The sequence below is a fragment of the Anabrus simplex genome, chromosome X (assembly GCF_040414725.1).
Source record: "Anabrus simplex isolate iqAnaSimp1 chromosome X, ASM4041472v1, whole genome shotgun sequence".
NCBI lineage: Eukaryota > Metazoa > Arthropoda > Insecta > Orthoptera > Tettigoniidae > Anabrus > Anabrus simplex.
Genome location: NC_090279.1, coordinates 19,277,354 through 19,291,740, shown reverse-complemented (window position 1 = coordinate 19,291,740; position 14,387 = coordinate 19,277,354). Strand labels below are relative to the sequence as shown.

Below are 14,387 nucleotides of genomic sequence, written 5' to 3'. Positions count from 1 at the left end.
AGATGTCGATCGAAGTAGCTTTATGCAGAACTTGTGAACGACATTACAAGCATCGAGGAGAAAATGGTGATGATGATTGGGATGGACCAAATCCGAGGATTGAACACTGTACACAGTGTATGAATGAACTTTCTCTAGTACCTCATGATGATGATGATGATTCCGAAAAGGAATAACAGCAAGGTAAGAAGTATATAATCTTCTCTGTAAAGCATAACATACTTAGTATAATATATTTCTAAATGTTTTGTTTAATTTGAATGTTGCAGGAGGCATTTCAGAAGCATACGTTGTTAAGAAGCACATCAACCTTGTCAGCAGCGAAAACGAACACTGTTGTAGTACATTTGTAAATAAATATTTGATCGCATTCAAAAAATGTTGTACTTATTGCATTGCTTTACACCGACTTACTCTTAAGAAAAACGATCAGGTCTAAACATGCACAATGACGTCATCACAACAGCACGTGCTTACTCTAGCTTTCCCGATGCATGTTTAAACTTGTTCGAATTTACCGCTACCACATTCCTTTACACCGACTTACACTTAAGAAAACGGACAAGTGTAAACATGCATGATGACGTCATCACTACAGCACGTGCTTACTCTAGCTTTCCCGATGCGTGATTAAACTTGTTCGAATTTACCGCCACCACATTTCAACTAAAGAGTGCAGCAGCAAGGTAAGCGATGTAAGATGGCGGTAGCTAAAGATGTCAGCACGGTGCTCTGTTGATTAAAGATGGCTGCTTGTCAAAAAAAAAATTCAAGTTATCCGCCACCACATAGGGTGGATTTCTAAAACGAGGTTCAGGCCGTGGTTTCAAACCATGGCTTTTAAACCGCGGCCGTGGTCTAAGTCCCTGTCCGATTTCTAAAACGTAGTCTGAACGTGGCCGAGGTTCTGAGCCGTGGTTTCAAGTATTACTGTCGGCAACACTGTAGCGGAATCGACTTTTCGTCTTCCAACGGGCCGTGAGTGGCACGACCATTGACTTTTCGTAGTGCAATATGCCAAAAAACAATCGAAGAGCGGCTTCGCGAAGAGAAAATTGTGTTGCAGTCCTTGTCCATCAGATAATCTTTCGTGTACTATAGGAATTTGGTGCTCTATTGAATCCCAAATAACCGCAAGACAAGACAAGAATTTGGTGCCGAGTGTCGAAATTGTACAAGTATTGTATCTGGAACAAGTTCATATCCATTTCAAGAAGAATTTTTGCACATAGAAGTTACAGTATCGTAAGTACATATTACACTTTTTATGATTTAATATAGTCTTCTGAAAGTTCTTTATGTAGATAGCTTCTTTCCTTTGTTTATTTCTTTTATTTTGCATTCAATATATATATATATATTAATAATAATATATTGAGCGGTATTACGAAGTGAAAGAATGAGGTTACGAGTGGTGAGGTGAATTGTGTTTTACAAGTATTTTCATCGTGTTTATCACCATGTATGACTGTGTTACTGCTTGTTAAAATATGTAGCTGTTTGGAAATTAATCAAATGGCTGTATACTGCTTGATGCCTCTCTCTAATAACATTGATATATTTCTTCTGAATGTGGGAATCAGTATGCAGACAAGTATTTTTTCTGGTAGCTGTAACACCTCACGCCGTTTTATTTTTAGTATTCTAGTTTTGGTACATTTTACTTTTTTTATTCACCTGGAAGTTTTGTCTAAATGTTAGACGTTTTGTTTGACTGTTGATCAGCATACTTATTCTGCACCTATCCCAGTTAATTTACTGAATATATATATAAAACTGTTTTAATTTTCAGGAAGATGGCCAAGTTCAACTGCCGAGAGAGAGAGTTGTTGGCAGAGATATGCAAAAATTATCCAATTCTAGCGGATATGGGTTACCACCTCGACACGGTAACGAAGAAGAAGGAGGCTTGGGTGAAAATCCAAGCCGAATTCAATTCAATGAATGCAGGGAAGCCTCCAAAAGATGTGCCTCAGCTAAAAGGTTTGCCAGATTTTTATCATAGTATAATAATAGGCTACATCAAAATAATTCAGATTGGTACTCAAGAACACTAACCCAAATTTAACCACAAGCAAGTTATTTCCTAAAATAATTCAGTGCATTATCTTACATTTGTACGTCTCTTATAAATGAACAATGTCATTACTCGACAACCTAGCATCGTCTTAGACAATTCTGATTAGCCTCTCAACGCTAAACCGCTTCCTATATTACACAATCTATTTAGTGTATGAGAATTTCATGCTTAAAACTGAAGGGATTCTTCCAGAAGTATGTATCTCGGGTATTATATAGGTACAACTTCTTTTAACCCTCACCAGTGCAGGAACTGCTGTTTAATGTTATCATTAGGGATGTAAGTAAGTTCTTGGTGACTGGTACCAACTGATGTAACATAATTAGTTCCTGGTACCAACTTCACTTAGATCCTAGTACCAGTTGGGCTGTTTTATTTATTCGTGGTTATTTGCTACGGTCATGAATTAATTCTTCGTTGCTATGGTAATTAACAAGGTATTGTTAAACATGGATGTTGTTCCGTACAGAGGTTGCTATGTCACAAGTACTGATTTTCGAGGGAACAAATTATTCTTTAGATGCTCTCCAATAAGGTATGCTAAATTTGGTATAAATCTTCCTTCCGTTCTCCTATGTACGTTAAACTTTGTTTATGTGTGTGTGTGTGTGTGTGTATGAAGTTTTGACTGGATATGTTAGGTCCGGCTAGTGACAGAACCATTGGTCTGGATAGGTTAGGTCCGGCTAGTGACAGAACCATTGGTCTGGATAGGTTAGGTCTGGCTAGTGACAAAGCAACTGGTCTGGATTGGTTATGTCTGGCTAGTGACAAAACAGCTGGTCTGGATAGGTTAGGTCCGGCTAGTGACAAAGCCATTGGTCTGTGATCAAGCTAACGTTACAAGCCACTAGGCCCTCTATTTCTTATTCATATTAAATCAGAAGTGGCGCAATCTGTGCTTTACAATGTTCAGATCCGTAATTACTGCATGGCTACCTCTCAACTACTTAAACATGTTATTTGTCTTTGGTATTCATATTTAATCATGACTGGCGGTGGCACGAATTGACTCTGCCATTGGCTGAAGATTTGTCCTATGAAACGCCACTCCCATAATGCAAGACAGTGAGATATTATTAATTTTATATGCCTATCCTTTCCATTCTTCCTCTGGACTACAATGATGATTGTTTTGTTGGTAACATTGCCTCATTGTTCTAGGTTTTTTTTATACCGCCTAAGTTGGTCATAACTTCTCGCTGTCTTGAATTATGGAAGCAACGTTTCATTGGCATATTCAACAAATGGCAGGGTCCATTTGTGCCACTGTCAGCCATGATTATTATGTTACTTATCTAGCAGACGGAGGACATTTGAAATGATACTTCTGAATTAGGAAAGTTTTCTGTTTTTTATTATTAGGACCCCATTTGATGACATAATTATGAAATTACTAATTATCTTACTGAACATTTCAAAAATTTGTAATTTTCCATTTTGTGTACAGGTTTATGGAAAAGAATGAAGATAAAGGCAAAGGGCGACATCGACGCGCAGAGAAGGGATGCCAGACAAACTGGGGGAGGTCCACCGAAACCACCTCTGGGGAAACCCGAGCAGATCCTCTCGGAGATGTTCGGTGGCCAGTTTGATCCTTTGCCTGACACCATAGATGATGATGCTGGTGCATTTCAGGTACCTACATGATCAATAGACACAGACAACTTCGCTTTGGTACAGCAACATTACAGTTGTGGATAATGTATTCTAATTTTCTCCTTTTCCTTTCATTTTAGGAAGGACCTGGAGAAGAAGAGAGTTTGGGGGCAGAAGAAAGGATGCCCCAGGAAACTCCATCCTTTGAAACCCCAATAAGGTCATCAAAGTATGTAAATAAGTGTTAATTTTTATTTTAGAAATGACATTTTTAAGTTCTGCAGGGTATTGCCACTCGCCCAGTCCCTAGCGTTGCGATTTTTTTCCCCTGCCAAGCACTTTGCCGTAATATACTTCTCGGCACTACACAAGTTCCCCTTCTTTGCAGTCTGCTAAGAGCTTTTTTATCAGTGTAAGGGTCAGTTCAGTCAAGTGTTCATGTGTTTAGTGCTCAGTATGTTGTTCCAATGTCATTTTCATTATGGAAGTTTGTGTATATACATAATACCTTCATAAAGTGCAGGAAATCTTGTGCAAAAACACTGACCCAGTGCCGGGCGAGTGCCCGCATTGCGGCAAAGTGCTAGGCGAGAGACAGGCTCGCAGTACAGGCGACCGGGCAAGCCACAATCCCCCGCATGCATAAAAGAATGTCCCTGTAGAATATGCACGGAATTTGATTAAAACTTCCAATGCTTCTCTTTATTAGGAGGAAGTGTAATGACCAGATGCTCCAGGTGGAGCTGTTGGAGATGGCCAGAGTAGAACACCAAAAAAAAATGAAAATTTTGGAAATACAACAAAAAAATGAAGAAATGAAGATAACGACACAGGAAATGAAGCAAAGAAACCAGCGGCTAAAATCTTTATTGTTAGAGCAGGAATGCAAAATAAAGAATATTTTACCATAAAATGTTTTATTTTTATAAATAGTAATAAATTTAGTACTGTACCTACTGAAGTATTCAAGCTCTTTAGGCTCTTTTAGTTACAAAATTATCAGCATTGCACACCACTGCGGCGATAGGTTCAATAGTGCCTTGTAGTCATGATGTAATTATAACTGCCAGTACAGGACATGCCCGTGGCTAAGAGGTAGAGCAATGTGATTGAGGCACATAAGTCCCTTCACAGGTAAAGATCTGTTACACACAGGAACCATATGAACTAGATTAGGTTGAGGGATTTATCTGAGACAATTCTCTACTTTTTTCATTTTTTGTCTAAGGAGCCTAAAGATTATCAGATAATTTTAGCTATGAAAGTTTGCCCTTCTCCCCTTCCCTTTCCTTTCCAGTCATCCTCATGAGACTGAGTGCATCCAAGGTCATAGCCAAGTGGGGGTTATAACAACACCCCCCCCCAAACACTTTTTACAAAAGAAACAAACTGGCAATAACAAAGTTAAAAGTCAACTCGATGGGTTGGCATTTTTGGAACTTTTAAAGAGGCATAATTGTAAAACTGACAGATTTCTTTAATCTATTTTCCAAGAAGCTTTGAAAGTTGGATTTTAGACTGTAATCCGAAGTTGTTCTGTATGTTAATGTAAGATTTTGTAGTGTACTGGTACTGCAATCTGAATATCAACATAATTCGCTTGTATCAGTGTCATAAAGACACTCGTACATGCATGCATCGCACTAGCATGTTAATTATGTTATATTATTTTGTAAGTACGCCCCTCACCGCCCCCCCTCCCCAAATCAGCCAATCCTGGCTATGCTACTAACTGCATCCCATTCACACCGAGGCATTCTTAATGAGGAGCTATTTCCATATCCTAACTTCAGTGATGACCTCTTAAATTTGTTATTTTATACTAGATAAAATGAGTTGATTAATGCCCTAATCTTCCCAGCAAAAAGAAATATAATTTAGTCTCTGTACATAAACTAGGAGGCTTGTAAAAAAAAAAACTCTCCAGCATTACATAGCAGAGTGCGTTGTAAGCGACCTTGCTTCAACATGCTTGTTAATGTGCTTTCAACATGTGACCAGCGCACACGCTTAGTTGATAAAGTGGTGTTAAACTCAAGCTCGAAGCTGATATTCATTTCATGTAGAAAGCCCTTAATAATGATAGGCATCTCCAAAAACAAAAAAATAATTACTTGGCAGGACATAAAACCAATAACATTATTATTGAGAGCAAAGAATTCCCATTGCCTTGAGACAACCATAGCCGGTATCCCTGTGTGGGGGCAGACGTGTCTTGAGATTGTTGTTGCCTCAGTCTTGGAGGGTACTTTATTCATCAGTCCCATGGGTGAGACGTGTCTTGAGTTGGAGCATGCGCTAGGATTAGTGTGGACATCAGAAGCAATGTCGTGGAATGCACAGTGAAGACCAATGTGGCAGACGTAAATCAGTCTTGTGTTACTGTAGCGTGTAAGATCACAGTGATCAAAACTGTGTATGAATCTTATCTATGTAATAACCTGAGTTATCACTGTGTTTGTTGTAAGGAAGAGTGAGTTGGTGGCCCTGCACCGTGCAGGGGATGTGCCTGCAGATTGAGGTAAGGATTTATCCCAGACTACTTCACTAAAATACTGTATGGAAACTCTCATTATAGAAATACCAGCAAGGTTTTGCAAGCCCTTGTCAGTGTCCTTATGAGAAGCCATGCATGCGCACACCACACAAGCACCTTCATTGTGTTCCATCATCAATTTGTAACTATGACCCTCCCCGTGCTCCCCCCATCGCCGATCCTGGCTATGCTACTGGATGCACTTATGAGAGAAAACCAGTTTGTTAAAACATACTACTTTTTCAGACATCTCTCCTCTTTTATCTGGGCTTGAGACCGGCACTAGGGCATTTCCTGAGGCGGAGTTAACTCTCACAGTTGCCTATACTTTATAACTGAAGATGAAATCTGACAGCTAGGGCTGGAGGGAGGAACACTGCACGTGCCATTTCACGATGTTGCCACATTCCAGCATTCCTTTCTCTTACCCCTTGCTTCCGGCTCACTTGTTCCCTCATTCATTCGGACCACTGTGATCTGTTGTAGACTACCTGACCAGACTGTGACTGACTTGGTCTCATGTTCCGTTATCTTCAACAAGGACCGGGCTGATAAGCTCAGACAGTAGAGCGCTGGCCTTCTGATCCCAACTTAGCACGTTCGATCCTGGCTCAGTCAGATGGTATTTGAAAGTGCTACAGGACCTAAAATCAATAACATTATTATTCTTTAACAGGGGTGGTACCTATAACCTGACAAATCCTTCAACATGCACTTAGTCTCTGTACACCTTATTGGCATAAATATAGGACATACAACAAATAAGAAAAAGTGAGTTCAAGGGGAAAAGGGTGCGCGGGGAGCGCAGGGGTCACAAATCATGTGTACTCTTTTCCACACCACCCAGCGGTAGAGTACCTGGCGCGTTTCTTTAAATAGTGGTATCCCCAGTAGGCCTAATCCACTGACGGTGTTCTTAATCATACGCGAAATATATATATTGAAATACAATGATTGTATGTAATTAGTATTTAAAATACAGTTAGATACTAACGGCCACAAAACAGAAATGGAATGCCACTCACACTGAACTGCTTGTGACAAGATACAACTCCAAGCAAGACGAGCTGGCAACCACATTCGCCCCACCCTCGTTTCCATGGCAACTTTACCTGCCATTCCTTTTATCCCTCTAAGAACTGTCAGAGTTCAACTTTTTGGTTGTACTTCCTCTTAAAACAATAATCACTGCCAGTTCTGCTTTTTTATACTTCCTGCTGGTAAAGATTCATTATTTCTCACAATTAAAGAGAAGTAAATAATAATACTGAAAACTGGATGTTGCTTTCTGCTTAACCCATTGACTAAGTTACTTTAATGCACTTTAAGGAAATCATGCAAAGTGCATGTTGATTATTTGATTCCTCCAGTTCACTCCGGTCATGTTGTCTCTTTCATCTGGCAGGCCTACATGATTTTTATTTTCATTAGGAATCTCTTCATCTTCAAATTCAGGTTCTCCCCTACGGATTGCATAGTTGTGTAGTATGCTTGTAGCAATGATGACCAATTGTGTTGTAGGGATTTTCGTCCTAAGCGTATACCCGAGACAAGGAAATCGTCTCTTCCAGATACCAAACACCCTTTCTACTACATTCCTTGCTTGACGATGAGCAATGTTATACCTCCTCTCAGAAGCATTTCTCTCTCGGAGTACAGGGGTTAAAAGATATTTTTTACAAGCATATCCACTATCTCCAATCAGGTGACCATCATATCTGCCTTGTTCTAATTCATTATGAATCACAGAATTCCTGAAAATTCTGCTGTCGTGAGTTGATCCAGGCCATCTTGCAACGATATTTGTAATGTGCATATCAGCATCACAGACAACCTGAAAAAAAAATTTAATGAGTTATTACTACAAATATCTTGCATGAAAAGCAATACAAAGTCTTTTTTTTTCAAATTCCATTTGAGTGGGAACCTTAGTGAGTTTTTAAAAAAATTCAAATAACACTGTGGTGGTTATTCTAAGCATGCATACAGATCTTGCTTCTTGTCCGCTGTAACATTTCATACGTTTCGATGAACAATCTAAAATGTAGTGAGTAACAGCAAGGGAGAGGAAGGATTACAATAAACTCATTTGTGGTTATGTACTTTCTTTGGTCTTCACAAGTCTCTGTATGAAGGGAAATAGAGCTGAAAGGTCTCTTATCAGATATTATGAGGAGAATAGTTGATGCATTTTGAGAGTCGGTGGTGGTTAATATGTACTGGTAGTTATGGACTGAGGAGTATGGTGAAGGAATAGGCAGATACTGAGACTAAAAACTGAGTGAGAAAAGGAAAGAAAGGGGAAATATATGGTTCTCAGGATTTAAGTGGCTTAAAAATTTAATTTTTCATTATTTATTGTGCTAAAAACAGCTTTTTCTCCACAACAGTATCATTCCAAATGCTCCATGCACAAAAGTTGAAGCTGAATCTGCATAAAAATGTACATACAGGTTCTTCCTTATATCAAGCCTATACTAGAGTCTAAATTTTTGCAGTTAAGTTACTGTGTAGAAAGTAATGACAAATTTGCAATAAACAAAAAAAGAATACAAATTCCAATTGACTAAAAACATCTATAATAAGAAGATGCCCACTGAGTTTTTTAGTCAAATTAAGACATTACAGACAGCACTGTTGTTAGACCACAAGGCTTATATGCTTCGGCGACCCTGTGCATGAATTGAAAAGAATAGTCAATCAACTAACATACTTAAAAGAGAACGCAGGCTACTACGGACGATCTTAGGCAACAGATGGGTTGACAGGCAAGTTCAACCGAAATCCAATAAAGAAGCAGGCCTATACAGTGAGATGGAAATGATAACAACAGCAGTTAGAAAGAGAAGATTGCTGTTTTATGGGCACATCTTCTGTATGAATAATGACTGGCTCACAAAGTAAGTCTGCAATTTTCTAAAACCAAAGGCATCTACACTGAGATCGTTCCAAGAGTGTGAGAAATATATGAGAGAGGTGGGCATTACGAAAGATGAAATTAATGACAGGGTTGGTTTCAGAAGGATGGTGAAAAGGTATCAGGGTTTTATGGTCGAGACAGAACCCAGACGATCTTTCTTTATCAAAGGAGTGGAAAAAAGCGCTGATCGACGGACTCAAGAAATACTAGCAGAATGTCAAAGCCAGCACATGAACAAGACATGGACACTGAAAATGAAGTGGTTGTTAACATGCAGTCCATAGAGGCTCAATTCGAAAAAAAGAAAAGTATTATTTCAAATATATTCAACTTTGTGAATTTAAGTAAGTGTAATGCAGAACGGTTAGTTGTGTTTGTAAAAAGAAAGTTTCAAAGAGATTACTGAAAAACAGACACTGCATAAGAGGTCACACGTTATTTAGGCCTACTTTTTAAAAAAACATTTATTTCTGGAACTAACTTATGCCTACTGGCCCAAACTGAGCCAAATTTAGTGGACTTTTTGCCTCTTAGTCAATACTAGCCTACTATAATTAAAAATAAATTCAGTGAATTATAATAAACATTTTGAACTTACTAAGGTCCCCTCAACTTAGTTATTGATAAATCAAATTATATCCACCAACCTGGCAATTGACAGAATAAAAGTGCTTCCTGTTATAATATCGCTGAGCTTCTTGATGGCTTGGGGCCATTATTGGAATGTGGGTGCAATCTATAGCTCCTATAATTCCCGGGAAATTGCTCCTGTAAACAAGATTATATATATATATAATATTGTAAACATTACTATTTTTTAGGTTATCTGAAAGAGTGTAATCACTGATATAAATAACTGCATAACTGCTACGTATTTCAAGATACACATGTGACACATGACATGATTTTCGAAGCACACACACATATTTAGGCATATCAAGATTTGTTTATGCTTACCTTGATATCTCTGAGAAACGAGCTGCAATCTGAGGATGCTGTTCTCTTCTTGGAAAATAAATGAACCTTCGTTTCAACATCGCTATCGCTCTTGAAACGGCTTTTACCACACGGCAAACAGTGCTCTCGTGAATTCCAAAAAAGTCACCTGTTATAATGTGAAAAGATCCACTAGCATAAAATCTGAAAGCAAAAAATAAAAGCAGGTATTCAGTGCAATCCTAAAGTACGGTAAGCATATCGTTATAAATGTCAAAGGAGGTAACACACAACTTCGGTACCGTACCACTACTCTACCATGAAGCGTACTTTTATAAATCTCTTACCTTAAAGCTATCAGAAGCTGCATTAAAACGGTTAACCCTGCACCTCTTGTATCTTTGCGGAGGTTAGGTTCTAGCATACGAGCTAAATCTCTCATAGATTCTTTCGATAAACGAAATCTTCTCCTGAACTGACTCTCGTCGAACATTTCCAGTGGATTAGTCCTGTCCCTCAGTATCCTAATCCTAGGATTTAACGCTCTTGCTAAGTCAATTTGACGTTCGTAATCCCGCAGCTGAACCAGCGCCTCCATTTTACACTACGAAGCCGAGGTTTTAAACCTACCACAGCCGTGGCCGCCGTCTGAGACCGTGGCTTCGAGCCATGGCTTCAATATGAGAATGAAACCTCGTTTTAGCAACAGGAACGTGGTTTAAAGCCATGGCCGTGGTCCGAACCTCGTTTTAGAAATGCACCCTCTGAGAGACAAGTGTCAGAATTATTTTGGAATTGCTTTGCGTTCCAACTACAGTTTCATAAAAGATATGACAAATGCTCTATGGGCAACATTGTATCATTTGACTGCCCATAAAGTGCCTCCCCACCACAGGTGCCCTATAGGAACAGACAGCTGGTGTTTATACCAACGAGCCACAGCTGGCAAACTACTTGAAAATTATAAGCATAAAACAGGAATACCACAGGAAGTCCTAATGCAATGGTAAGGTAAGGGTTATTCTGCCTAAAGGCAGGTTCGAACCTCCGCAGAGGTGTTCCTGAGCTGGAGTTTAATGCAGAAGGGTTGCCAGTTCCTTTCTGCTCCTCCATTCTCTTACCCCCACCAACAGCGTGTGACACCCAATCCAACTCCTGTCAACGCCCAATGTTGCATAACTTCGGAGATCTCACAGGATCCGGTGCTTCAAAACGGCTACGGCCGTTGGCACATGCAATGAAGCCTGTGTATGAAAGGCTCTGTAATCTAAAAATGTTATTCAAATGTTTTCATGGTTTGACTCAAAATACCAATGAGTCATGCAACGGTACGGTATGGAAGAGGTGTAGAAAAGATACATATGTGGGGCTATCCACTCTCAAACTGGGTGTCATGGATGCAGTTTTACACTTTAATTGTGGAAACAAGATTCAAATAGAGGTTTTAGGAAGAATTAAGGTTGTGCCTCATATGTACTCAGCATCAGGAGTGTCACAAGCTGATGAGGCATGTGTATGCATAAGTCAGCCTCAGAGCACTTCTGAACAAAGATAGCGAAGAGGGTACCTCAGGGGAAGAAGAAAACTGAAATAGGACAAGAAACTTGAAGGGGACGGTCGCACCTATGCAGCGGGAGAATTCTAATACTTTCAGGTAAAAAGAAAGAGGTCTAATCATAATACAACCCTTTCAATTTACTCAAAACTAAAAACTATGTTTTCTTTTCAGGTTCGAACAACAATGAGTCGAGTTCTAAATGGGATATCTACCTCGAAAAGGTCTCAAATTGATGATAATTAATTTAGGAATATCTTGTACTAGAACTGAGAAAAAATATATCCCCGTTCATAAACTGTGAACGAAGATATGAAAAATTATTTTTGAAATTTTGAATTTTTGAAAGAAGGTGTTATAATTCTTTGTGAAATGGTGATAAACTAATACATTTAGTAGGAGACATCAAGAACACTAACGATGATAGTTCGGCGAAAGAAACATTAAAATAAATGCATTTTTGTAGTTGCTAGATAGTCTCAAAAAAGTGCCATTTTTGTTAACAAAAAATTCTTGATGATAAAGTGGGCAATCCTATAGTATAACAGTCTTCATTTACCTTCCTGTTAACTACTAACACAATTTTAAAATTTTTGTGTAAAATTATGGATTTTGTAATGAAGCGAACATGAATACCGGGGACAAACAAGACAGCATAGAACAAATGAACTGAAAGCTGTGAGACTACATAGAAACATGGCCCGTGACCTAACTAACTGGAGACAATGAATCACAACACCAGGCAGGACTAATATTAAAAGAGCAGAATAACAAGAAGCAGGTTGATGAATAATCTGTTATAGAAATGGGATACAATGGATATTTTGCACATCCTAACATATAACTTACTATGTTCAAATTTTCTCCCTTAAAGCCTATGTCTAATATCTATGCCTTATTTCCACAAAATAGTGTTTGAATGGCAGAACACCTCTGGATTACGTGTTTAAGTGACTCCTATAAACGCATTATAAAGAATAATATATAACTCAACAAAATAAAAAAATCAGGAGTATCTGTTTTTATCGGGAGTGACAGTTTGAATATCCGGTGAAATTGTACGAGTAACAACACCTTCAGTGTATTCTAGCCTGATTGGAATTTTGCAATTCATATTTCTGCTGACATCCGTCATAGATAGCAGACGATCATAATAATTTATTTTCACCGTAATCACGTCTATAAATATGAAGACTATGGAGGAGAGACAAAAAGAGGTCGGCTCAGGGCCTTGTGACACTCGACATCTACAAGTGAAAGGACACCGCATCACTACATGTTTAGTTCAGGACTATGTGTCTACACAAATTTAAGTTAGCCTCATCACTAATTATTTATTTCAGGGTGATGTGTTGTTCCAAAAATGGAAGGAAATCTCATCAGTAATCGGTAAGCTCATAAACATGTGCCTTTCCACATGTCAGGAATTAGGAAATTTTATGAACCTTAAAACCTGTTCATATGTAATTCAGTACCAAACTGACAAGGCAAGAAGTCATTAAAGTTGCTGCTTGATATTTGTAGAATGCTGAAATGAGTCAGGATAACATAGCACATGAGGTGAGATATAAAACAGAGTGGTATGCAGTAGATAAGATCCGGTCAAATGAATCATTCAGAGCCTTATGTACCAAGGAAAAAGCATACATGCAAAATGCTTGTCGCTTTGCTGGTTCGAGACTGCATCTGCACAAGATATGTTTAGGAAGAAGAAAGCTATTTAAACTCCATCCAAAAACAGAAATGTGCATTTTGCATGTGAAAAGTATTCATAAGGAACATTTTTATTGGTGGCCATAATATATGATTGTTCTCCAACAGCCCATTGTGTCCAGTCACATAAAAATTACAAAGAAACAGCAGAATTTCCTCCTCAAAGAGTTGTATTTGGGCGATCTTCAGTTGTGTGCATGGTTCTACTCTGACTAATGAAAGCATGTAAGCTGGTACTGGGTAGTTCTGAGGACAGAAATGAATATTTTTTGCCACTGGTTGCAAACGTACAGTAAGAAGAAATCAATGCATCATATAACAGTCAAGAAGACTCTAACCACCCACAAAATAAAATAAACCTTTCTGAATTCAACGTTTCCATCACTAATCTGGTCTGAAGTCAAATCATAGGCTATGACTAGCCATTGCATGACCTGCCGATACAGGGGCTCAGTTAAGTTTACCAATCCGAGATTATACCATCATCTCCCAGGTATTATCAAAGATCGTTGCGCACAGTAACGAACAAAGGTGTGACAGCACAAAATTAATTAGCATATAGTCCAAAGGCACACCTACAGTTCAAACAAACCACTGCATTAAATGTTTGAAAACAGGATGTACACTTGTGCTACTTTTTAACCTCAGTGATAAAAATTACAATTTTGAAATAATATTATATCATTGCATTATTATTTACCTACTTTTAGGAGATAATAAATTCACTTACTTGAAGTATTCTGAATTCTTTAGGCAACCTGCACAAATTAATAGTTAACTTGTAGCTGTCCATTTTATAAGTTCATACTAATTGTGTAAATGTGTTTGCAATCAACATGCTACAAGCACTTGACTGACAATGAGCACTAAAATGAAAAGTGGGAATTGGCAACAATCAGCTAGTGTGACCACAACACTGGAAAAAACATAAATTAAATGCCACAAATTTCCTTTGCTTACAAAAATGTGGAAGTTTTATTTGAAAACTATGATACCTAAGATGTAGCACAACTGACCTCAACGTTTCATTTCTACTACAACTTATCTC

At 38.4% G+C, this 14,387-nt stretch overlaps 1 protein-coding gene across 1 annotated transcript; it reads left to right on the top strand.

Annotated features, from left to right (window-relative positions):
• The first annotated feature begins 1,536 nt into the window (after positions 1-1,536).
• Positions 1,537-3,936, top strand: LOC137503062 (uncharacterized). The gene is made up of 3 exons (XM_068230490.1): positions 1,537-1,983; positions 3,531-3,718; positions 3,820-3,936. Exons 1-3 carry the CDS (start codon positions 1,797-1,799, stop codon positions 3,925-3,927), a joined length of 483 nt encoding a protein of 160 aa, XP_068086591.1. The 5' UTR covers positions 1,537-1,796; the 3' UTR covers positions 3,928-3,936.
• Positions 3,937-14,387: the final 10,451 nt, after the last annotated feature.